Here is a 24,491-nt window from a genome sequence, read left to right as displayed (position 1 = left end):
TTTCCGCCCCCCGTGGCAGCTTCCGGCCTTTGTGGATCACTTTTGATGGGTTCCGGTTCCGGAAAGGGTTTGAGGCCTCCGCCCTTCGCTCGCTAGGAGGGAGTCCTCTGCTGGCGCCGGCGGCCGCAGGTGAGCGATGTTGTGCTTTGTGCGCGGCGAGCAGGTGGGCGGGAGATTGCTGTATTCCAGCCACTGGGCCCCTCAGGCTCTGGCTGGTGTAGAGGACATCTCAGTCCTCCCAATCCCAGGCGGATCCGCGGGAAGCTTTCCCCAAAATGCGTTGGGACCCTTTGGGGATGAGGGGTCCGCTCCCAGTGTCTGCGGCAATTCCAGGCTGTAAGACTCATACCTTCCAGGTTTGCCTCGGGCTGTGTATCCTTGGGTTCAGCGCTTGCCGACATTTCTGGACAGTGACGGGTCACCGACGCTGGCCGGCGTCCTAGGGACCCTTTCCTGGGCCTGCCTCACTTCAGATTATAATCAGAGACCGTGAGGGTGGAGGGAAGCCTTAAAGAGTAACCTCTTCAGGCTTCTCACTTTATAAATGAAGAATGAGCAGAAAGATTAAGTCCCTGAGGAAATACATTTATATTACTTTGTTGCTTTTATGATTTCATGGTTTCCACCAGACATCTGGACATTTAAAAGATAAAAGTAACTAATCAAGGATGTCCCAACCTCTCATCATTATAATTTACTTATTCTAAATGTTAGTTTTATTCTATTTGTCTTTCATTTAGGACCAAATGAGAATAAGTTTACTAACAAGTCTTACTCTTCCTTCTTTTTTTTTTTTTTTTCTTGGCTGCTGTCTCCATTAGCCTTCTCTAATGAATAGATTTCCCCTCAGTTTACCTACAAGGAATATTACTTTTCTGAAGGTCCCAGATCTTGTACATTTCTGATCTCACCGCCAATTTGGTGGAGGCCTGTATTCCATCATGTAGTCTTTGGAATTCTATGAAATAAGACATTAACATGAGCATTTGTTGAATTTTTTTCATTCTCCAATTGTGGGAGTTTCTATTCTATTCCAGCCACTTGGCCATGGATTTTTTTAGTTTTGTTTTGTGTTTGTAGTTTTGAACAATGCAGAGGTGCTGTGCATGCTTTGCTCTGGGGCACCATGTTTCTGGAAAATGAAAGCCCAACAGCAGTTCCATTTTACCCCCCCTTTAACCTAAGTCGTCTGGGAATTTTAGATCTTTGTGGGGTCTTACTTATTCCTGTTCCCTTTGGCAAGCGACATTCTTCGTACATGATTCTACACATTTCTCCCGCTGTCTCATCTTCTACCTTGGTTTCCACTGCCCATGTATTACCGTATAGAATCTGTTATCTTATAATCAAGAAAACGGCTTAACCAGATCTTTTCAGCCATGTCATATGACCAGTTTCATTCTTCTTTAATTTTCATTTTCTTCTGAGACAGGGTCTCACTCTGTTGCCCGGGCTGGAGTGCAATGGCCCAGTCACAGCTCACTGCAGCCTCAAACTCCTGGGCTCGAGGGATCCTCCCACCTCAGCCTCCCATGTAGGGAGGCTTACCCTCCTCTTCCTTCTTAAAAAGTCCTGAAACAACTTGGCACCTTTCCTCAGTCTTTCTCTTTAAATTGGTCAAATCTTACGTCTTTTCTATCAGATTACTTTTCTGAGTATTGTACATTAATCTGGAGGCCGGCTTTCCAAGTTCTCAGAACTTGCAGTTTTCCTTTATGGTGTAGCTTGTATTAATAATGATGTCTTACTCCTCAGGACTGTCCAGGAAGAAATTTTCCAGGGAGATCTTACTTGAAACACCGATAGTTCTTGCACAGCTAAAATGGCATCCACTTGGGCTATCCAGGCCCACATGGACCAGGACGAACCTTTGGAAGTGAAGATAGAGGAGGAGGAGAAGTATACCACCAGACAGGATTGGAACCTGCATAAAAACAACACCCATAGCAGAGAGGTCTTCCGTCAGTACTTCAGACAGTTCTGCTACCAGGAGACATCTGGTCCCCGTGAGGCTTTGAGCCGACTCCGAGAGCTTTGCCATCAGTGGCTGAGGCCAGAGACCCACACCAAAGAACAGATCCTGGAGCTACTGGTGCTGGAGCAGTTCCTGACCATCCTACCTGAGGAGCTCCAGGCCTGGGTGCAGGAGCAGCATCCAGAGAGTGGGGAGGAGGTGGTGACTGTGCTGGAGGATTTAGAGAGAGAGCTGGATGAGCCAGGAGAGAGGGTGAGAAAGAAAAGATGTGACTTCTGTTTGAGAAAAGATAAATTGCGGATTTCTGTGCCAGAATGAAGAGCCATTTTTTCCACAAAGCATGTTCTTGACAGTTTGATGCACCAAAAAGGGGCATGAGTTTCATGGAAAATTAGCTAATGTGGTCCTAACTTGTAACTTTTCTGTGGAAGGATTTTGTATTTCTTTACTAAGTTACAAAATTCTGTTTGATAAACATACTGCCCATCTTAGAAGACTTCTAAGACCAGGTATCAGATGAAAGTAGCAGGATGGGAAGCAGCCTCTTGAAAGGGCATCACTCTATTGCACAATACAAACAATTAAGAATTAAGGTTGTGCAGATATATCCATTGCTCTGACTCCATTACAAGATGTTAAAATGGAGAAATTAAGTATTTCAGGGGAATGAGATATGGGAGTACAATGGAAAGTTAGTGAGGAGAGCAGGGTGGGGATCCATGCTTCTTTGAGTAGTAGAAAGCCCAGTTAGATTGGAAAGGTGAATTCTGAGTAGAAGAGCTGAGATAGTGTCCAGGACCTTAAATGTCAACCTTTGGAATTGAGATTTTATTCTTTAGGACAGACCCCTCCTAACCTTTTCTCCTTGAGTCTAAATGAGCTTCACTAATGGTAAGATGTAAAAGAGAATCAAATTATGCAGAACTTTTTTGTTTTCTTTTTAACACTAAAATAAGACAGGGTTTCTCAACCAGTGCCAATTTTGTGCCCCAGAAGGCATCTGTCACTGTCTTGGAACATTTTTGGTTGTTACAACTCAGGGAGGTGCTGCTAGCATCTAGTGGGTAAAGAAGGCAAGGCTGGTGCTAAATATCTTACAACACACAGCACAGCCTCAGACAAAGAATTATCTGAACCAACATGTCAGTAGAGGCAACACTAGGAAACCCTGTTATAAAGAGTTTGAAACTTAGTGAAATAATAGAAGTATAATCTAGCACTGTGATACAAAATACAATAAAGAGGGTAGGAACATGGCAAAAAGATCTTAGTTTGAAAAAGGATCATGAGGCCAGGTGCGGTGGCTCATGCCTATAATCCTCACACTTTGGGAGGCCAAGGCGAGTGGATTACTTGAAGTCACAAGTTGAAGACCACCCTAAAAATAGAAAAATCAGCCAGGCGTGGTGGCACATGCCTGTAATCCCAGCTACTTAGGAGGCTGAGGCAGGAGAATCACTTGAACCCAGGAGGCAGAGGTTGCAGTGAGCCAAGATTGTGCCACTGTACTGCAGCCTGGGCAACAAAGTGACACTCTGTCTCAAAAAATGAAAGAAAGAAAGAAATAGGATCATGAAAGTGTGATTACCAAGGATGAGGCATGTTTTAGGTAAGAATTGTTTGGAAGTGATGACAGATTAGATCTGTTAAGTAAAGAAGGAAAAACCAATGGAGAAATCTTTACAGAACAATCTATTCTAAGCAAAACACTAGGGATTTGAAGCTTGAAAGACTAGTATAATGGCTGTTGTGGGGCTAGGGGAAAAACAGTTAGGTGGGGGGAGGGATAACATGGGGAGAAATGCCAAGTATAGGTGATGCGGGGATGGAGGCAACAAAACCACCTTGCCACCTATGTACCTATGCAACAATCCTGCGTGATCAGCACACGTACCCCAGAATCTAAAGTACAACAATAACAATAATAATAAATCAAATTTGAAAACACTAGTATAATGGAGACACTCCTAACAAAGTTAAAGACTGTAGGAAATTATTAAGTACACATTTACTGAGTATCTGTTTGAACTAGGTCCTGTTTTGGGCACCATGAATGCAATGGTGAACAAAGCACAGGAGGTTGCAGCTGTCATGTAGATTCTACTCTACTGAGGAGAGACAGATAGTAAATTAAAAATCAACAAACCAGCCTGGGCAATATAGTGAGACGCCCATCTCTATAAAAAATACGAAAATTAGCCAAGCACTATGGCAGGCGTGTGTAGTCCTAGCTACTTGGGAGGCTAAGGTGGGAGGATTGCTTAAGCCTAGGAAATTGAGGCTGCAGTGAACTGTGATCATGCCACTGCACTCCAGCCTGGGTGACACAGTGAGACCCTATCTCCAAAAAAAAAACATACAAGATATAAGTGACAGGCAATTCTATTCAAACAACAACGATAAAAGCAGAGAAAAGGAATGGTGAAAGAAATGGGGATCGCGCTGTTTTTTGTAGTCTTGTCAGAGAAGGCTTTTCAGATAAGTGACATTTACAGGAGAAATCTGAATGAAAAGAGCAAGCCACACACAGGCAGAGGGTCAGTTTTTTGTTTTTTTTTGAGATGAAGTCTTGCTCTGTCACCAGGCTGGAGTGCAGTGGCATAATCTCAGCTCCCTGCAGCCGGGTTCAGATGATTTTCCTGCCTCACCCTCCCCAGTAGCTGGGACTACAGGTGCACGCCACCACGCCCAGCTATTTTTTTTGAGATGGGGTTTCACCATATTGGCCAGGATGGTAAGATTTCTTGACCTCGCAATCCACCTGCCTCGGCCTCCCAAAGTGTTGTGATTATCGGTGTGAGCCACCAAGCCCGGACAAGGCAGAGAATTTTAAAGTGAAAATGTACTTGTCATGGTAGAGATGTATTTGTCAAGGAGGAGATGAAATAAAATAGTTGTAAGATTATATTATGTCAGAACTTGTAGGCCATTGTAAGAATTTCGAATTCTGAGATGGAAAGTCATTGGAGAGTTTCTGAATAGAAGAGAGATATAATCTGACATGAATTTCTAAATGATCACTCTGGTTACTAGGAGAAAGTTCCACAATGGGGCTGGAGTAGGCACAGGCGTCAAAGGTAGAAGCATGAAACCATTTCAGGAGCAATAATCATAAGCAATATTCCAGGCAAGAGATATTGGTGACTTGGTCTAGAATAGTAGCAGTGGAAGTGGTAAAATGTGATTGGATTCTGGATATATTTTGAAGGAAGAGCTTGAGAGGATTAGTTTTTATATAAAATGTGGGATATGAGAGAAAGTAAATAAAGGATTATGCCCACGTTTTTGGTCTGAACATGAGATAAGAGTGGATTTGTCATTCATGGAGATGGTAAGGGCTGGGAGAGAAGTGGGTTTGGGGTGGAGGGACAGGAATCAAGTTAGGGTTTGGGCCAGGCACAGTGGCTGATGCATGTAATCCCAGTACTCTGGGAGGCCAACGCAGATGGATCATCTGAGGTCAGGAGTTCAAGACCAGCCTGGCCAACATGGTGAAAGCCTGTCTCTACTAAAAATACAAAAATTAGCTGGGTGTGGTGCCAGGTGCCTATAATCCCAGCTACTCAGAAGGCTGAGGCAGGAGAATCCGTTGAACCTGGGAGGCGGAGGTTGCTGTGAGCCAAGATCTCACCACTGCACTCCAGCCTGGGCAACAGAGTGAGACTCCGCCTCAGAAAAAAGTTAGGGTTTGGACATGTGAATTTTGAGATTCCTATTAGAATTCAAGCAGAAAAGTTGAGCAAACAACTGGATATAATGAACTGGAATTCAGTGGAAGGGTCTGTGCTAGAAATACAGAATTGGGACTTTTCAGAATATACATAGTATTTAAATCCATGAGATAGGATGAGGTCATGAAAGAAGTAACGAGCAGCAGAAACAGTAGCTAGGGAGGTACAAAGAGAACCAGAAGAAAGTGGGATTCTTAGGTGCTGGAAAAGTAAGTTGGTTTTAAATGTGTTTAATTTGTATTGCCAATCAGCTCATTCTCTGAAAGCATTGCAGGGGGCATCTAATGGAGTTTACAGCTTGATTTCTGAGGCCTGACCAGAGATCCAGGAATAGAAGGCACAGCTCACTGTACTGGCATTTCCTCCACCCCCCACTTTCTTTTTGCAAAATGTGAGATATCAAAACATCATTTTCTGTACATCTGAGATAGCATTCTGCTGATTCTGGCTTTTATTCTGAAAACTGAGACTACAAAATGAAACTGTATCAGGGAAATAGAGGCAGTGTATATGGTGATTTTTTATTTATAAAGTTTAACCTTTGAAGAGAATGAGGAAGTAATTTGAGAGCCTGTTGTATGACAAGCAAGGTGCTTTATACAAATGACATTTACAATCTCAGAAACAGTAAGTAACTAGCCCAAGGTCACAGAGCCACTAAACTAAGAGAGACAGTACGTAATCCATGTGATTCCAAATCCTTGCTTTTTACAAGACCATGCTGGGGAAACCTGTTATTTTTAAATGCAAGAGGAAATAGGCCCATGGAAGAATGGGAGCCACCCAGGGGCTGAAATTGCTGAATAAATGAGTTAGTTCACTGAGGGAGCAAGGGTCAGAGGGAAGCCAAAAGTGATGGGATTGAAGGCAAAGTGGAGATATAAGCCTTGAAAAAGAGAAGACGTTGTCCTCTAAAACCGAAGAAATGGAGAAGAGTATGAGGGTGGACATAGGTAAAATGAAGAGTAGATGATTTCTGAGATGATTGTGATCTTGGATACATAGAATATAAGATAATCTTCCCGGAGAGAAGTGGAACGGGTACCTCAGAAGGGCAGAGACTATTGGGAACAGCTTCTGGAATGAATATGGAAGAGAGTCTGCTCGTTTCCTTCTTTTCCTGTCTTTCTTCTCCCACCTTCTTTCTTTTCTTTCTCCTTCTCATTTGTTCCCTTGTACTTTTTTTTTTTTTTTTTTTTTTTGAGATAGGGTCTCTTTGTCACCCAGGCTAGAGTGCAGTGCTGTAATCATAGTTCACTATAATGTTGAACTCCTGGACTCAAGCAATCCTCCTGCCTCAGTCTCCTGAGTTGTTAGGACTACAGGTGTGTGCCACCATGCTCAGATAATTTTTCATTTTGTGGGGGGAGATGCCTAGGCTGGTCTCAAACTCCTGACCTCAAGCAATCCTCCCACCATGGTGTCCCAAACCTGCCTTTCTTTTTTATCATTGGTCTACATTATTTGCCTTTACTTATCCCCTTTCCTTTTTCTCTTTCTCTCTTAATGTTTTATTTTGTCCTGAGTTCTATCTTCTTTCCTTTCTGCCTCATTTCACCTTTTTCTTCTCTCCTTTGTTTTGTCTTACTTGCTTTCCTTTCTCCACTTCTTTGAGCACAAGACAAAGAAATAAAAGTGACACAACCAACATACTTTAGTGGTAACAACAGGAGAAATTACTTCTGGGTGGAGAAAAGAAGGTTCCCCAGAGGAGGTGACATTTATATTGGCCTTGAAGAATGGGTAGGGTTATGGCAGGCTTATACTGAGAAAAAAGCCACTGCCACAAATAGTATACTTTTTGTTTTCTGTCTCAGAGTGAGTCTGTCAGCTATATCTCGTTTCCCTCAGGTCTTACCTCACACTGAGGAACAGGAAATGTTCTTGCAGGAGATGGTATCTCTAGGAAAAGAAGGAGAACCCAGTATGTCCCTCCAGTCCATGAAAGCCCAGCTAAAGTATGAATCTCCAGAACTTGCATTCCAACAGAAGCAAGGTAAAGAAGAAAGACCCATCTTGGGAGGAAGGGGAAGATGGGTAGCACGAGACATTGGGGCTTTTTTGTACTTGCTACTGTTTCTGATCATTAAAGTCAAAAAGGCTCTTTTGGAATCTGATGGCTCATACATAGACTCCCAGACAGCCTCGTTTATCACTCTTCAACTCTTTCTCTTTTTTACATTCATATTCTTCTGAATTCTGGCTTTACCACTTAATTTAGTCCTTCTGATATTTCTCTCTCTTCATACTGACCTCCTTGCTATTTTCAGCCTTTGTCCTATCAGACAATACCTCTATTTTCCACTTGCACTGTATCCTTTCTCCTTCACTAAATAAGTCTTTGCTCCATTACATTCGCAACTGTCAGATGATTAACACACAAAAAAATTGTATACTTACAAAGAAAAGGAATAATAAAATAAATGTTGCAAAATATTAAAAGTTGGTGAATGTGTGAAAGATCCTGTCTTATTTCTATTTTCTCAATATTTTTTTCATTTTCATTTATTTTTTTAAATAGATAAAAATGTACATGGCTCAAAAACAAAACATTTTTAAGTTATTTAATGAAAAGTTTCTATTCTACCCAATTTTCCTAGCCACCTAGGCTCCTGCCCCTACTCTGAAATAGGTTGTCACTGTTACTAATTTTTTGTGTGTTCCTCCAGATATTTTTTTGATGCATATGTTTTCCATATTGAAAAATATATATTTTCCTCTATCACTTAGATGGAAGAGTCTTGTGTTTTTTATTTTTTAGCAGCTGCTTAATATTAAAATGTATAAATACATTTTAAAGATATAAAAGGTAATATTTATGATCCCTTCTTAGTTTTAGATATTGAGACTGGAAACAAGTGTGGGAATTTAAAGCAAGAAGTTTCTGAAGAAATGGAACCTCATGAGAATACATCCAGTAAATCTGAAAATGCTATGTCCCAGTCTGTTAGGTGTAGAGAAACTTATGAACCTGAAGAAATAACTGAAGAGCCCTCTGCACACTCCAGAGAAGATAAACAACCTACCTGTGATGAAAATGGGGTAAGCCTGACTGAGAACTCGGACCATACTGAACATCAGAGAATCTGTCCAGGAGAAAAATCTTATGGATGTGATGACTGTGGAAACGCTTTTAGTCAGCACTCACACCTCATAGAACATCAGAGGATCCATACTGGAGACAGACCCTACAAATGCGAAGAATGTGGAAAAGCTTTCCGTGGGAGAACTGTGCTTATTCGACACAAAATAATACACACTGGAGAGAAACCATATAAGTGTAATGAGTGTGGCAAAGTCTTTGGCCGATGGTCAGCTCTTAACCAACATCAGAGACTTCACACAGGAGAAAAACACTATCACTGTAATGAATGTGGCAAAGCCTTTAGTCAGAAAGCAGGCCTCTTTCACCATATCAAAATCCACACAAGAGACAAACCTTATCAGTGTACTCAGTGTAATAAAAGTTTTAGTCGGCGTTCCATACTTACTCAGCATCAAGGAGTTCATACCGGCGCGAAGCCCTATGAGTGCAACGAGTGTGGAAAAGCCTTTGTTTATAACTCATCCCTTGTTTCCCATCAGGAAATCCACCACAAAGAAAAATGCTATCAGTGTAAGGAATGTGGGAAATCCTTCAGTCAGAGTGGCCTTATTCAGCATCAGAGAATTCACACTGGGGAAAAACCCTACAAATGTGAGGTATGTGAAAAAGCCTTTATTCAAAGGACAAGTCTTACAGAACATCAGCGAATTCACACTGGAGAAAGACCCTATAAATGTGATGAGTGTGGAAAGGCATTTACTCAAAGATCAGTCCTCACGGAACATCAGAGAATCCACACTGGAGAAAGGCCCTACAAGTGTGATGAGTGTGGGAACGCCTTCCGAGGAATCACCAGCCTCATTCAGCATCAGAGAATCCACACTGGGGAGAAGCCCTACCAATGTGATGAGTGTGGAAAAGCCTTCAGACAGAGGTCAGATCTTAGTAAACACCAGAGAATCCATAATAGAGGTGGTCCTTATATATGTAAAGAGTGTGGGAAATCATTCAGGCAGAACTCAGCTCTTACTCAACATCAGACTATCCACAAAGGAGAAAGATCTGTTTCTGTGTGATGACTGCAGGGAAGTAATCTCACAGAGTTCAGGCCGGTGAGAAACACTATTTAGCTTTATAATTATTTGGGGCAAAACTTCAGCCACCATTGCTATGAGGAAACTTCAGATATTTGTAAGAATTCACTATGTGCTGCCCATTGTATTAGGTGCTGTGGAGAGCAAGAATATAACCCCAAACTCTTAAAGAGTTTATAGTTTGGAATAGGTAAGATCCACATATTTAGTTAAATAAGACTACAGGAGACTAGAATTGATGCTCAGTGTCAAATGAAAGTGGCACTGTGTAGACTCTAAGTGTTGTAAATTCTAAAGGACAGGTTACTTTTTCTTAGAGTGATCAGGAAAGATTTTTTTGAAACTAAGGATTTGATGGGCAGACTTAGCAGCCAAAAGGGAGAAAACAGGTAAAACAAATGTAAGCCAAAGTAAAAGTGCATGTGATTTGGAAGCATCAGGGAAAAGAGTAGCCAACCTGAAGTAAAAGGTTCGTGCAGATTGGGCAGTCAATAGCATTAAGCTGGGAACAGCCTGGGGACAGACTATAAGAGGGCCAGAATGTGAATAATTTCATCTAATACTTTATAGCACTTTGACATTTACAGAGCACTTTTCTCATTTAATTCCTAAAATACCTCAGTAAATCAAAAGCATTCTCCATTTAAAAAATGAGAATACTGTAATCCTAGCACTTTGGGAGGCCGAGGCGGGTGGATCACGAGGTCAAGACATCGAGACCATCCTGGTCAACATGGTGAAACCCCGTCTCTACTAAAAATACAAAAAATTAGCTGGGCATGGTGGCGCGTGCCTGTAATCCCAGCTACTCAGGAGGCTGAGGCAGGAGAATTGCCTGAACCCAGGAGGCGGAGGTCGCGGTGAGCTGAGATCACGCCATTGCACTCCAGCCTGGGTAACAAGAGCGAAACTCCGTCTCAAAAAAAAAAAAATGAGAATACTCTTGTCTGTGGAGATGGTGACACAGCTATAATCCCACAAAAAGAAAAAGAGGAGTAACCTAAGTGCAGGTCTCTTGACTTCTAGTCCTGGCCATTACATTAGTGATCCTTCAACTTTGATGAACATCAAAATCACCTGTGGAGCTTGTTTAACAGCCCTGAATCCCACTATTCTGCTTCATTAGGCCTAGGATGAGAGTCGAGAATCTTCATTTTTATAGCTCCATTTTTATAGCTTCTATTTTAAAGTATACTTAATATACTTTAAAAATTTAAGAAACGTTGAGTTGGCTGGGCGCAGTGGCTCAAGCTTTTAGTCCCAGCACTTTGGGAGGCCAAGGCGGGCAGATCACAAGGTCAAGAGATCGAGACCATCCTGGCCAACATAGTGAAACCCCGTCTCTACTAAAAATACAAAAATTAGCTGGGCATGGTGGCGCGCGCCTGTAGTCCCAGCTACTCAGGAGGCTGAGGCAGGAGAATTGCTTGAACCCAGGAGGCGGAGGTTGCAGTGAGCCGAGATTGTGCCACTGCACTCCAGCCTGGCACCTGGTTAAAGAGTGAGACTCTCTCAAAAAAGAAAGAAAGAAAGAAAGAAAGAAGCGTTAAGTTGAATGACAGCTCACTTCATGGTTGTCTGTGAAGTGGGGAAGCTTGAACACAGTCCTATAAACTAAAGGCCATTGCAAATTTTTAGCACAAGGAAATCCTTACAGGGAACATGTACCACCTGCTCTTTGGAGTGAACAGAGAATTAGACCACCATCGTGCCAAAAAACTAGGGTTAGGGTTTAAGGTGGTCTTTCCATCCCTTCAAATTTAAGTATTCAGAGAAAAAGCGACAGGCCTACATTCCAGGGGTCTTCTGATTGCAAGGCCTTGTGTTGTTTATTTAGGGGATGGCTTGGTGCTCTTCTCTGTTTTACTTTTTTCCTCCTTTTGTTTCCCAGATCTCATATTGCCATTATGTTCTGAATTCCCTAATAATTGCTCTTGAGGACTGATTTATTTTGAGTGCATAAAAGGACCCCAAATTAGAGATACTATCCCTTGGGCTTCTGAAAAATGAACCAACTGAAAACTGGTTGACTCTAACCTTGTATTGTTGAGTAAAATTTCTGCTTTGGATGAGAACCTGTCATGATTCTTTTAGTGGACAATAGGCAAGCCACATAGAAGTACACATGGCTCCTGATCTGATTTTTTTTTTTTTTTTTTTTTTTTTTTTTTTTTGAGACGGAGTTCCACTCTTGTTGCCCAGGCTGGAGTGCAATGGCATGATCTCAGTTCACTGCAACCTCCGCCTCCTGGGTTCAAGCAATTCTCCTGCCTCAGCCTCCCGAATAGCAGGGATTACAGGCATGTGCCATCACACCTGGCTAATTTTGTATTTTTAGTAGAGATGGGGTTTCTCCATGTTGGTCAGGCTGGTCTTGAACTCCTGACATCAGGTGATCTGCCCACCTCAGCCTCCCAAAGTGCTGGGATTCCAGACAAGAGCCACTGCGCCTGGCCCTGATCTGTCTTTTTATTTACAGAAATCATTCTTAATCTCTACTGAGATGGCCTGTTACTTCCTTCCTTTTCTACCCTGCCACAGCAAACTCCACAATTTTCTGGGACTATCTTCCTACTACACCCAAGATAACTCCAGTCCTCTCTTCTCTTCACACTAGCTGCTCAATGGCTTTGAAGTGGTGAGACGCTGACAAGAGGGGAAGGGGAGAAATAAAAGAAGGGTAATCTGCATTCTTCTTAGTTAAGGCCCACTCCTACCTTTCTATGCAGTCCCTTGTCTTTGTCCCATCTTCTCTTCACTCCTGTAATGTACTCCATCCCCATTTTCCTAGTGCCCCTGTCTCTTGCCTCTCTATCCATAAACCCTGTACAGAATTTTTATCCCTGGATTAGAGCTAGAAGAGTCTCTGGTCCTATAGGAATATGTATGTTTCTAGCTAAGTTGTAAATATGAACACATATTCCCATAGAAATCATAATGGTATAAGTATTTCAATTCAGGCAAATTAGGTGCCAAATTGGCTTCTGGGATTGGAACTTACATGACTTTCTGTACAGGAAAACCTTGAGTTCATGACAGACAGAGGCAAATGAACAGTTGGAAAACAACTTACTCATAAGTTGAAGAGTGCTTAGTTAGGCTTTTTTCATACCCCCAGCATTGGAATTGCATGCATAAGGCATTGAGGCAACTGGGATTGGAAATCTAGTTTTTTTCCTCCAGGAAACAAGGAACCCAGTATGAGCCTGGGAGCTCTGTAGCTATAAGTATGTGAGACCTATGCTCTAACTAAGTTTACCCTGCCTCCCATTTCACACATAATTAGAATGCAAACTTGTAATCAAACCAAGGTTCAGCTGCTGCACTCCAAAGCCAAAACTCAGGAGAGAAGAGAGTTGGTGAAAAGAAAAGCAGATTTATTCGGAGCGCCAGCAACCTGAGACAATGGTAGACTAGTGTCCTAAAGTACCATCTTAAGTCAGTACAAATTTTAGGCTCTTTTTATGTTAAAGGCAAAGGGAAAAGGATGAGTTGGGATGAAGAGTTAACATAAGACCACAAACATCTTGATGCCAGCAAGAGTCCAAGGAGGTTGGGAACTTTGTTACTGATTGGGTCATAATGCTCCTATAAATCTTTAACTATGTAGTTCTTTACATACTTCTTAAATCCCAGAGTTAGTTTTTAAAACTACATGATTGCTGTTTCTGCATATTGTCTCAGTGTTCTAAAATTATCCTGGCCTACATGGAGGAATGGGTAAAGGCTCCTTAAACGAAAATGGAATTAGTTATGTTAGTTCTTTTGCTTTTTCACTGTTAGAAACTCTCCTCAGTGGAAGGGACTCTGCTTAGTGATAAGAACCTGTATGAGAATGTTCTCCTTACCAAACATGCTCTACATCCTCCTTATCTGATTTTATAGACCTGTTATCCAAACTGAAGTTACTGTTCATAGTAACTTCAGAGCCTCTCTTTTCATCTGACTGCTCACTGGAATGCAATCCTTGTTTTAAAGCTGCCTTCTGCCCCTCTCAGTGCCTTTACTTGGGGTCTTTCCAGTTCATTTTCTGCTTAATATGTTCTGTCAATGCGCACATTCTTCCATTTGCCTTTCTTCACACTATTAATCTTTTTTATATACCTAATATTATAAAGGGACCATAAACAAAGACTTAATGGAATATGCCTGTTATATAGGAGGGTACAGTTCATACTTGTTTAAAAATAAATGTGAAGGCCGGGCACAGTGGCTCATGCCTGTAATCCCAGCACTTTGGGAGGCCAAGGCGGGTGGATCATAAGATCAAGAGATCAAGACCATCCTGGCCAACATGGTGAAACCCCAACTCTACTAAAAATACAAAAAGTAGCTGGACATGGTGGCATGCACCTGTAATCCCAGCTACTCGGGAGGCTGAGGCAAGAGAATTCCTTGAACCCGGGAGGTGGAGGTTGCAGTGAGCCGAGATTGCGCCACTGCACTCCAGCCTGGAGAGAGAGCGAGACTCCGTCTCAAAATAAAAATAAAATGTAGGAGTTTTATTCTGGTTATTTCTTATGCTTAAATACAGTTGCAGTACCAAAAAAGGTGGAGTGACATGGAATTTCCCGGCAGGCATCAAAGGGGATTAAACTAGCTATCTAGGATAAAGAGAAAATACAGTAGAATAAGGCTACTAATTGGAGCTAAATTGGCAATATAGGGAAATTGAAGGCCCTGAGGGGCAAATGGAGGACGTGACATGTTAGATATGGAATGGGAGTGCTACGTTGGGAAGTGCAGTGAACAGAATGCCTTGTGATGAAGTCAAGAGTACATTTCATGGATAAAATATAGATGTGGTGTGACAGTGACAAGATGCTAGAAACCGGAAACCTCTGAAGCATCTTATGTATGTGGATTTTGAAATAAATAACAATAATAGGGGGCAGGATGGAAAGGAAGAATATGAAAGTGAAGCAGGTCTAAGGTAGAAGTGATGGTCATCAATTGTAGTAACAACAGCCACATAGAAGTACCTGGTATAAAACTCAAATGAATCATAAAGCTTGCAAATAATATTAAGGATAAGATTGACTGGTTCTAATTGGTTCAAGGTAAACAACACATTAAATGTTTAAGGCAAAAAGCATGGAGAGGTTGGGGAGAAGCCAACTTTCTAAAGTAATGAGAAGCGAAGTGAGTTTTTATTCACAGACCCGGGCTGTGAATAAAAATGTAACCTGAACAATCAAATGGATTCCACAGAGTGCAGTGGGAAGGGATTGCAGAAGAAAAAAGAATGTGGCCTTCCTTCCAAAAATAAATTGTATTAAGAGGTTGCCAGAGTTTGAGGAATGAGATGAAGCTGATGAGGAAGGACAATGCAATGCGATTGAGCAGGGCTCTGAATTGAGACATCTCAACTGCATAATGAGGTTGGTTGTAGAGAGCTCTAAGATACAAGAACTTAGACAAGTCTGCACTCCTGTACTCAGTACAGAAGTAGTCTCTTCTGTTAATATACAGTAGGTTATTGATTGTAGAGTTGTTATAGTCAAAGCTGTTCTTGTTGGCCATCTTTTGGAATTGAGGAAAGGTTTATTAATGATAATACTGCTCATTTATTAACTGCTTACTAAAGGCCAGGCATTACTAAATGCTTTACTTACATCATTTCATTTTCAGCTGGGGAAACTGAAATAGATAAGTTAAATCTGCTCAAGGTCACAAAGGTAGTATGTAGTGGGGCCAAGATTTGAACCCAAGCAGCCCAGTTCCAGAGTCCATACTTTTAACCTCTGAATACACTTCCTCTGTTTATTTCAGTTGAACAAACCATGTGTTGCAGTGGTAATTCAGTGTCTTGAGTCATTATCTATAAAAACTTTTTATCTCCAGTCACTGTTCTGAAAAATGATTCAGAAAGTTCTGGAGTCCAGACACCTCAGGTAACAATATTACCACCCTGTCTGCATACCACATCTTGGATGAGGTGTGGCAAGCATCTACAGCTCTGCTTCTCGTTGCCTGCACAGCGAGGGTGTCGCAGGAGACATTCCACTTTAAAAATGGGCTCGTTATATGAAAAGATCACCCTTCCTAGCTTAGAATCATAAATCCCTCTGCACTGTTCTCACAGAATAAGGAATATTTGGCTGTCTAATTTAATACAGAAAGATTTAAAGGTATGTCCCCGTGAGTTAATAACTCATTACGGATCTATCTTTAATGAGAGTTTTTAGAAGTGATTTTATATTAGGAGATACTTCTTCGACTTAAGAATGCACACACATATTTTTCTTTGCTTAAAATTTACCAGTTTTACAGTTCAAATGGTGTCCCTTCTAATTCCACAAGGCCAGAATTTGAGCAAGTGCTTGTTCAACCTAGACATAAGAATTTGATAGCCTTTAATTGAATCTCTTCCCAACTTTTATCCTTTAAACCAAAAAGTTCTTATACCACAGCCACTCCAGCAGCTCATTTTATTGGAATTTCTGTGGATCCTCTCCCTCTCAAATGTTCTGCGTGTGTTTGGTAAGGAGTTCTCACATGTTTTTTTTTTTTTTTACATGTATAGTATTTCTCTCTCTCTATATATATATATATATTCATATGTAAAAAGTATATATGAATATTTTTATGTGTTGTAATTTTTATTTTATATATATATGGTCTGAGGTATATAATTTGATGTTGACAAAGCCAACCATGATAAGCGTTTTAAACTTTTCAGTTGACTAGCCCCCAACTCACATTGTAAGACCATTATTTAGAGCGAGCAGTTTTCCCTTGATTACGTGGACAGTTGATTCTCTTCACACATGTTAAAAACACCATGTAGGTATCTGAAACCCATCAGTCAAGGCTCTCAGAGCTTTCACCCATCACATGCAAGCTGATCTGTAGGGTATATGTCTGTTTGCTCCTGCCAGTCATCTTAAACCCAGTTGGCCTGCTCCTGGAAGTCCCAACAAGGGCTCCAGAGTGGAAGTTATTTGTAATCTCTGATTTATGGTTACATCATCATTACTCCTCTTCAAGCTTGGTGTGTGTGTCTTAGTGTTTTGATCTAGTGCCTTAGTTCTGCCTACTTCAGTAATGAATTTAGATAGATCTCTCCCCATTTCATCCCTGATAAAGATTGAGGCAGTTTAGGGACTTGACAGCTTCCTGTGGCCAAATTCCCTACTTATTCCTGAGATAGGGTTTAAGAACCTGGATTCTAGAGACAGATTGCCATGATTCAAATCTCAGCTTACTAGCTAAGATTGGTAAGCGATTTAATCTCTCTTACGTTAAATGTAAAATGGCAATGATAATAGCACCTATCCAACTGGGCAGTTACGTATATTAAATGAGTTTACAAAGCACGTTAGTGCTTTACAGCTGCTCTTGTTCTGATTGTTGCTGTGGGCTCTCTCAAATGCTTTGGCTCTAGATGCCAGTGCCCCAGGTCGAAATTCAACCATGCTGCAAGTTTCCCAGAACTGCTGCACAGTCCTCCTGGCCCTGGGATAAAAGCTCCCACCCAGGTGTACTTCTGCTTTCCTGCCTGGGGAACTGATGAACAGTGGCCGGCAGGGGACACTTACCGCCCAAGTTGGAAAGGAGAGGTTTCTTCCCTTCTGTCTCCGCCCCTGTTAGTTATCAGAGGTAACTAGCAGCCCATGGTATCCGCAGTTTTACTTCGGAGCTGCTCTTCCCACATTCTGCTGCTGGAATGCCGGCCTCGCTCGGGTCTGATGCGCCCCAGCCTGGGAGCCTGGGCCCCTGGGGTTACCTGACTGCTCAGCTGGAACGCGCTGCTCAGCTGGGGCAGGGTACGGCCGGGCAACGACAGAGAGGAGAAAGCCTCCAGAATCCTAGAGAAGCCGAATGCCGAGACTGCCGTTGATGGCGGCAGGACCTGAAAGTACCGAAATTTCCGGCCTTTGTGATGAACCTGGAGGCAGTTGGCCTCAGGTTCGTGCCCTCCAGCCCTTCATTGTCTCTGGTGACGTCGGGCTTGATATAGGTTGAGAGCTGCTGGGGAAGTTAAAGATGACTTTCAAGTTTTGAGGTATCAGGAAAACTGGCTGTTGAGAAAAAGAGAGTCTGGATTCCCAGTTTTGGTAAAAGGAAAGTTGGGTTCATTTGGGGAAATTATATGATTTGTGATTTTCCCAAGATCGACGCTGAGTACAAGAAAAGTCGGAATACACCTAGCTGTTGTGTGACTTTGAGCAAATTACTTAATCTCTCTGTGCCTCAGTTTCATTCCTCGGTCAGTGAGATTATAGCTACTTAAATGGCTGCATGCATACTGAATTTTAAATAAATATTAGCTATTGTTATTTTTCATTTCTGATGTTATCACTGCCGTTTATATGGGATATTTTGAAGTAGGGGGGGCCAAGGGAAGAGGGTCATGATCTTCAAAGTTTTATTAATATAAACTTTCCGAGAGTCAAAGGCTAGCAGATGCGGCTAGCTAATAATTTGCAGTCACTCTTGCTTTCTTAATTTAGCTTACTGACACAGAGTTCCATTTTCCTTCAGTGCCATGTTCAGATAAGTGAGTTCTTGGCTAAAGAGATAAACAAAATTAGGTTCTGTTGACATTGTTATTTTATGCCTCAGGAAGAAGACCACCTACAAGGAAATACTTCTGAAAAATCACTGTGAACCCCAAGCTGGAGTGAATCTTCTCCTGAGCTCTCTCATTCCAGAATGGCAATCGTGTTGTAGGAAAGATCTCTAATAGTGACTGATGGTAAAGGAAGAAGGCTGTGCCTGGGACAAAGAATCAGGCTGGCAAAGAAATCACAGATCTTTCCTCAAACTTTACATTGTTATTATGTGGATATAGCTACCTGGACTTCACAGAGCTGTCAGAAAACTTGGGAAGCTTTGCCAGTAGTTCCTGAGGCCAGAAATACATGTTAAGAAGTAGGTGCTGGGACAGGTCCTGGCCCCTACTTGTGAAGCTGCAGATATAGGTAGGATAATATCATCCAGAATGTGGAGAGGAGGCAATCCATGATGGTGGAAGAGTTGGAGACAGCTTGAATGAAGGACAAACCACAGGTGGGAAACGTTGGGAGGATCACTTATGGCTTGACTAGCAAAAGGTTTTGGGAATACGACAGAAAGCAGCAAACCTCAACTTTAGGATCCACCAGATATCTCTGGAGCCATAACCCAACATTTCCCTCTTGGGTTTTAATTCTCCTGCTATTTATGTGCATCTCTGGAACCTTCTCTTTTCTATATTGGGTTTTTTGGTTGTTGGGTGTTTTAACTTAGGGTTTAGCTTCAAATTCCATTTCCCAGGACCAATTTTATCACATTGCCTTTAAGTCTCAGGGTTAAGGATAGAACAAGATATGCTTATGACAAAGATAGTACCTTGGAATCAAAGGTTTCAGATCAAATCTAAGATTCTTAATTTACCTCTCATTGCCTATTGATGTGAAAGGTGATGAGAGAACATCTCTGGAGAGAAAGAAGAGGAAAGACTCACAAGGGAATCTTTTAGAACTTTTAGTAGTGTCCTCTCCCCAAAAACCTTGCCTCTACCCATCTCCTTCTCATTATCTACCTGATTCTTGAAGGAGAAAATCACAGCCATATTTGTAGGGGATTGGGATTTTGGTTTGTTGACCTATTTAACTCCTTAACTTCAAAGTGTTGCTTTCTTATGTTTTAGACATGAATATTACCTAGGAAAGTTACTTTCCCACTGTAAATTTTCCAGTTTATTGATTGCCCCACATCAGGTTAGTATATATTTTGAAACTGGTTTAGCTATTGTTTCAAGTTAACTTTGATCATATCTGGTTGTTTACTGATCCACTCAACAAATATTTATTGAACATTTTGTAGGTCTATAGTAGTAGCCAAGATACGTATCAGTAAGTAGAAATAGTCCTTTTAACTGTCCTTAACAAATTAAACTTTCTCTTCGTTTCATGATATTCCTTGTTTCTCAGCTTTGGATTCAAACTGATCTTCTCTTAACTTTTTTGATTATACTTTCCTGATTTCTTTTGTTGTCACATTTTGTGAAAAGTTTTCATACACCTCCAGTCTCTTTCTGCCTAGCTGTCTCTTCTCACCCAAATTGGATCCCCCTACTCCTACTCTGCCACGTGCCTTCTTGGACACGTCACGAAAATGAGATGCTTGTTTAGAGTCTTAGAAAAGACATGCACTTTAAATAAAAGTGGGTTTTATTTTTATTCACTGTGCTGTATCATAAATCTCATTTCAGAAGAGGCAACTGACATTTGAATTGTCTGTGCATTTTGTTTTAGATGGTGTTACTGAGAAGGAAACTAAGGACTTGGCTCCAAAACAAAAACATTCTGGAGATGCTGAGTTTTGTGGGGTGGGGAATGTCTGATGAACTGCAACATCAATGCAGTAAGTGTGTAAAAGCCATAGTTTCTGGTGAGTCATTACTCCACATCATGGAGTCCACAATGAAGAGAATCTCTGCAATCAACAGGTTTTGAAAGGCTTTTGTTTATAGTGGATCCCTCTTTTCCCCCCTAGAAGATCCACTACAAGGAAAAATGCTATCATTATAAGGAATGTGGGAAGGTTTTCAGCCACATGGCCTTATTTGACATCAAAGAATCCACGTAAGAGACTGCATAAATGTGATAGCTGAGGAGGCCTTTGTTCAGCAAGGAAACCGTATACAACCTTGTTTGACAAATGTAGGAAGACCTTCACCCAGAAGCAAGGACTGACTGTGCACCAGAGAATCTACACAATAAACGTGATGAATGTGGAAATGCTTTCCATTGTGTACCAGCTTTCTTCAGCATTGGAGAATTCACACTAAAGGGAAACCCTGCCAGTGTTAGAGTATGGAAAAGTCTTCAGAGGTTGGAACTTGGGAAAAAATCAGTGAATTCATATTAGAGAGGCTCTTATAAATGAGAGGATTGTGGGAAGTTATATGGACAAAGTTCATACCTCAACAAGGGAGTTTCCACAGTTTTGAAAAGTTAATATAATTAATATAAGTGAGCAAGTTGTATGGGAAATGAGTATTCTAAAATGCTCATTTTAGCCAGTAAAAAACTGAGTGTCTTAGGTCAAGAAAAGGAAATGTTAGAAGTTATTTTTCTTTTCCAGAGGGCTCTATAAGTAGAAGCAACCAGGACTTTTGAAATAAGCTGCATCTCTGGATTTGTGATCTGTCTCCTGGATGATTATCTCTGCTTTGGGGGACAGGTTTTTTTCTTCATGCCTGCTCTAGTCTCATATCTTTAATTCATTCACCAAGTGTACCCAGTAGTATTACTGTCTACTGTTTACTGTAAATATATATATTTTCTTTATGGGCTGAGCAGGCTTGTATTAGTACCCTGGGACACAAAGATCACATATATAATGTTTCAGTAAATGTAGTGAAAAGAACTATATTATTGAATTGCTGGGTATTTCTGTAAATTTGAGACTGCCTTTATATTCTCCAATACAAGACCATGTAGGTATCCCATCAGAGAGTATATTTTTCCAGGTTTGGTTTGTTTATTTTATTTATTTTGAGATGGAGTCTTGCTCTTGTTGCCCAGGCTGGAGTGCAATGGCACTATCTCAGCTCACTGCAACCTTCACCTCCTAGGTTCAAGCAATTCTCCTGCCTCAGCCTCCTGAGTAGCTGGGATTACAGGTGCCCACCATCACACCCTACTAAGTTTTGTATTTTTAGTAGAAATAGGGTTTCATCATGTTGGCCAGGCTGGTCTTGAACTCCTGACCCCATGATCCGCCTGCCTCAGCCTCCCAGAGTGCTGGAATTACAAGCGTGAGCCACCGCACTCAGCTATTTTTTTAAGATAGAAAAATATACTTCACATATAGTCTACTGACAGATAATGACTGATATTTTTTCTTATAGATAACACATAATACACATTGTGAAGGCTAATACATTAAGTAACTTGCTTATTATTTTCCATTCTAAAACCTATAGGCAAAAATATGAAAGAATCTTTAGAAGCTGTCAAGTTGGTAATGTAGCCCAATCTCTACCCATGATGAGAGAATGCGGCTTATATATTTTATAGTAGGGCACTAAATTCAGGAACCATGTATTTCAAAACTTTTTAGTGATTATCTCAGAATTCTAGGTTTCTCTGCGCTGTACATCCCTAAATTTTTTGCATAGGTATTATTATTACATTCATTATTTTTAAAGAGGGACTGTATTCTGTAAAAGCCTTTTCCAGTATCTGCAAATTACACAATTTTTTTCTTTATTACTGTTATATAAAATGATTTCCTAATATTGAGCCAACTTTGCATTCCTAGAACAAACCTCAGCCATGGCATGTTATTTTCTTAATGTGTTAATGGGTTTACTTGTTAATATTTTACTTAGTACATTTTCTTCAATATTCATGTGAAATTGGTCCATAATTTTTATACTATATTTTTCAGGTTTAGATTTTCACTCTTTACTTGCATCATAATATAATTTAAGTCTGTGTTCATTTTTAATGCTCTAGAACAATTTATTAAGCATCAGATCTAGCTAGTCTTTGAAGGATAATTTCTGATGTGAAACCCTCTGAGTCGTATGCTTTTTTGTGGGATAATTTCCGGTAACTTCCTCTATTCTATGAAAATGATCTTTTCAGGCTATTTATAATGGGTTCCACTTTGGTAATCTTTGCCTTGGAAATTATCCATTTCATCAAGACTTTCAAATGTATTTGCCTAGAATATGCAATGTAACCTTATGACTTTTAAAACAAATTTTATTTATTTTATTTTTTTAGAGACAGGGTCTTGCTCCAGACTGGAGTCCAATGGTGCAGTCATAGCACACTGCAGCCTTGAACTCTGGTCTCAAGGAATCCTTCCACTGTAGTCTCCCAACTAGCTGGGACTACAGGCATGCACCACCACATGGAGGTAATTTGTTTGTCTATTTGTTTTTTGTAGAGACAGGGTCTCTTTGTTGTTCAGGCTGGTCCTAAACTCTTATCCTCAAGCGATTCTCCTGCCTCAGTCTTCCAAAGTGCTGCAATTACAGGCATGAGCCACCATATCTGGCTTCCTTATGACTTTTTAAACAGCTTTATTGAAGGAAATTGATATGTAATGAACTGCATATGTGTACAGCTTGTTAAGTTCTAACATGTTTACACCTGTGAAACAATCACTACCATCAATATGTCACCCAAAAAAGTTTCCTCATGTCCCTTGATAATTTCTCCCACCCTTACCTGCACTCTTCCCTGCTCTCCAAGCAACCTTTATTCAGCCTTCTGTTGCTAAGGTGTAATCAATGAATTAGTTAAAAGGTTAGCTAATTAAGCCATTATTACTTAACACTTTAATCTTGAGTGTTTTACAGTTAATCCAATGATGAAAAATTGTGGCAGGGAAGGCCCTCCTGGATCTCCTTGAAGGGAAGTACCTAGACCACCCAGAATTTTTGTAGATTCCTCTGAAAAGGATGACAAGTTGTCTCCACCCATACTCCCATTCAGATCATTCTTTCATTTATATTTATAAAATATAAATTATTTAATATCTCTAACTTACTTTCCTGTTTCTTGTTAACTCTATAAAGCATAACTAGCAGTTATACCTTAAATGGGGAGAGGCAGAAAGCCTCATTCCTTGTCAGAGGATATTGTCTTATGACAGCCTCCATGGTAGGTAGGGAGGTATGTGGGAAATGGCCTTGTATTGGCTCCTCACAAAACCTACCGTGCACTCATGTTCTAGATGAGTTACAGCGCTTAGATCAGCTCGTGTTAAATCCTGGTCTGTGTGGCTTATATGAAGATATGCAAGTTGCCAGGCAGCCATGGTGCAGTCAACAATCACTGTCAGGAGATTTTATGTTATGTTAATAATACAAAAGAACAAGTAGAACCAGCCAATTTTCAGAACTATTCATTCATCAGTAACTCTGCTAGATGCTAAGGATACAATGGTGACATTTGTTTATCTCTTGTCCCTCAGCCTGCCTCGTACCAGCCGTTCCCTATCCTGATCTGTAAGCCAAGGAGGGAGGCTACAAACATCATTTCCCAGGCTCCTATTGCCATTTGGAAGAACTTACAAAAGGGGGCAGCACAGGTTAAAGGTTTCAATGCTTTACCGAAATTGTAATACTCTACTGTAGTTTTAATGTGGAAACTATAGTATTGTGATGGCCAATTTTATATGTCAACTTGACTGGGCCACAGGGTCCCCAGATATTTGGTCAAATGTTATTCTGAGTGTTTGATATTGGATGCGATCAACCATTACCTCAGTAGACCAGGTGAAGCAGATTCCCTTCCCTAATGAGGGTGGCCCTCATCTGATTAGTTGAAGGCAGGAAGAAAACAAAAAAGATGATGCTACCTCAAGGGGTATGCCTCTTGACCATCTTGAGCTGGGACATCAGTCTTTTCTGGCCTTCAGACTCAAACTAGAACACTGACTCTTCTGGGTCTTGAATCTGCTGGCCTTTTGACTGCTCACTCCATTGGCTCTCCTACATCTCTAGTTTGCAGATCGGAGAACCTGGGACTTCTCAGCCTCGATAATCATATGAACCAATTCCTTCCAATAAATAAAAATATATATACAAACACATATATATTATGTATAATATACATAAATCGATATTATAAATACAAATATATACGTATACACATACATACATATATACAGACCCTATTGGTTCTGTTTCT

At 40.9% G+C, this 24,491-nt stretch overlaps 1 protein-coding gene across 3 annotated transcripts; it reads left to right on the top strand.

Moving 5' to 3' along the window:
• The first annotated feature begins 39 nt into the window (after window positions 1–39).
• ZSCAN12 (zinc finger and SCAN domain containing 12) lies at window positions 40–20,581 on the top strand. Of its 3 annotated transcripts, XR_010337589.1 has the most exons (6): window positions 40–129; window positions 1,756–2,227; window positions 7,558–7,702; window positions 8,540–9,686; window positions 18,415–18,861; window positions 20,091–20,581. XR_010337589.1 is itself a non-coding variant. In XM_012465819.2 (5 exons), exons 2-4 carry the CDS (start codon window positions 1,823–1,825, stop codon window positions 9,826–9,828), a joined length of 1,839 nt encoding a protein of 612 aa, XP_012321242.2. In that variant the 5' UTR covers window positions 40–129; window positions 1,756–1,822; the 3' UTR covers window positions 9,829–9,864; window positions 18,415–18,489. The 3 variants fall into 3 exon arrangements, 2 of the variants coding, with proteins under 2 accessions (XP_012321242.2, XP_012321241.2); XM_012465819.2 differs by lacking the exon at window positions 20,091–20,581 and having other exon boundaries at window positions 8,540–9,864; window positions 18,415–18,489; XM_012465818.3 differs by lacking the exons at window positions 18,415–18,861; window positions 20,091–20,581 and having other exon boundaries at window positions 8,540–11,980.
• Window positions 20,582–24,491: the final 3,910 nt, after the last annotated feature.

Source organism: Aotus nancymaae, unplaced genomic scaffold (genome assembly GCF_030222135.1).
Source record: "Aotus nancymaae isolate 86718 unplaced genomic scaffold, 86718_ANA_hifiasm-v0.15.2.pri h1tg000051l, whole genome shotgun sequence".
Taxonomy (NCBI): Eukaryota; Metazoa; Chordata; class Mammalia; order Primates; family Aotidae; genus Aotus; species Aotus nancymaae.
This window is presented reverse-complemented; position numbering and strand designations above follow the sequence as displayed.

What these genes read in the sequence shown, in the direction of transcription:
- ZSCAN12 (XM_012465819.2), top strand. Translation starts at nt 1,823, where the DNA reads ATGGCATCCACTTGGGCTATCCAGGCCCACATGGACCAGGACGAACCT. An exon ending in TGGATGAGCCAGGAGAGAGG is followed by an intron (nt 2,228 to 7,557) that starts GTGAGAAAGAAA and finishes CGTTTCCCTCAG; the next exon opens with GTCTTACCTCACACTGAGGA. An exon ending in TGCATTCCAACAGAAGCAAG is followed by an intron (nt 7,703 to 8,539) that starts GTAAAGAAGAAA and finishes ATCCCTTCTTAG; the next exon opens with TTTTAGATATTGAGACTGGA.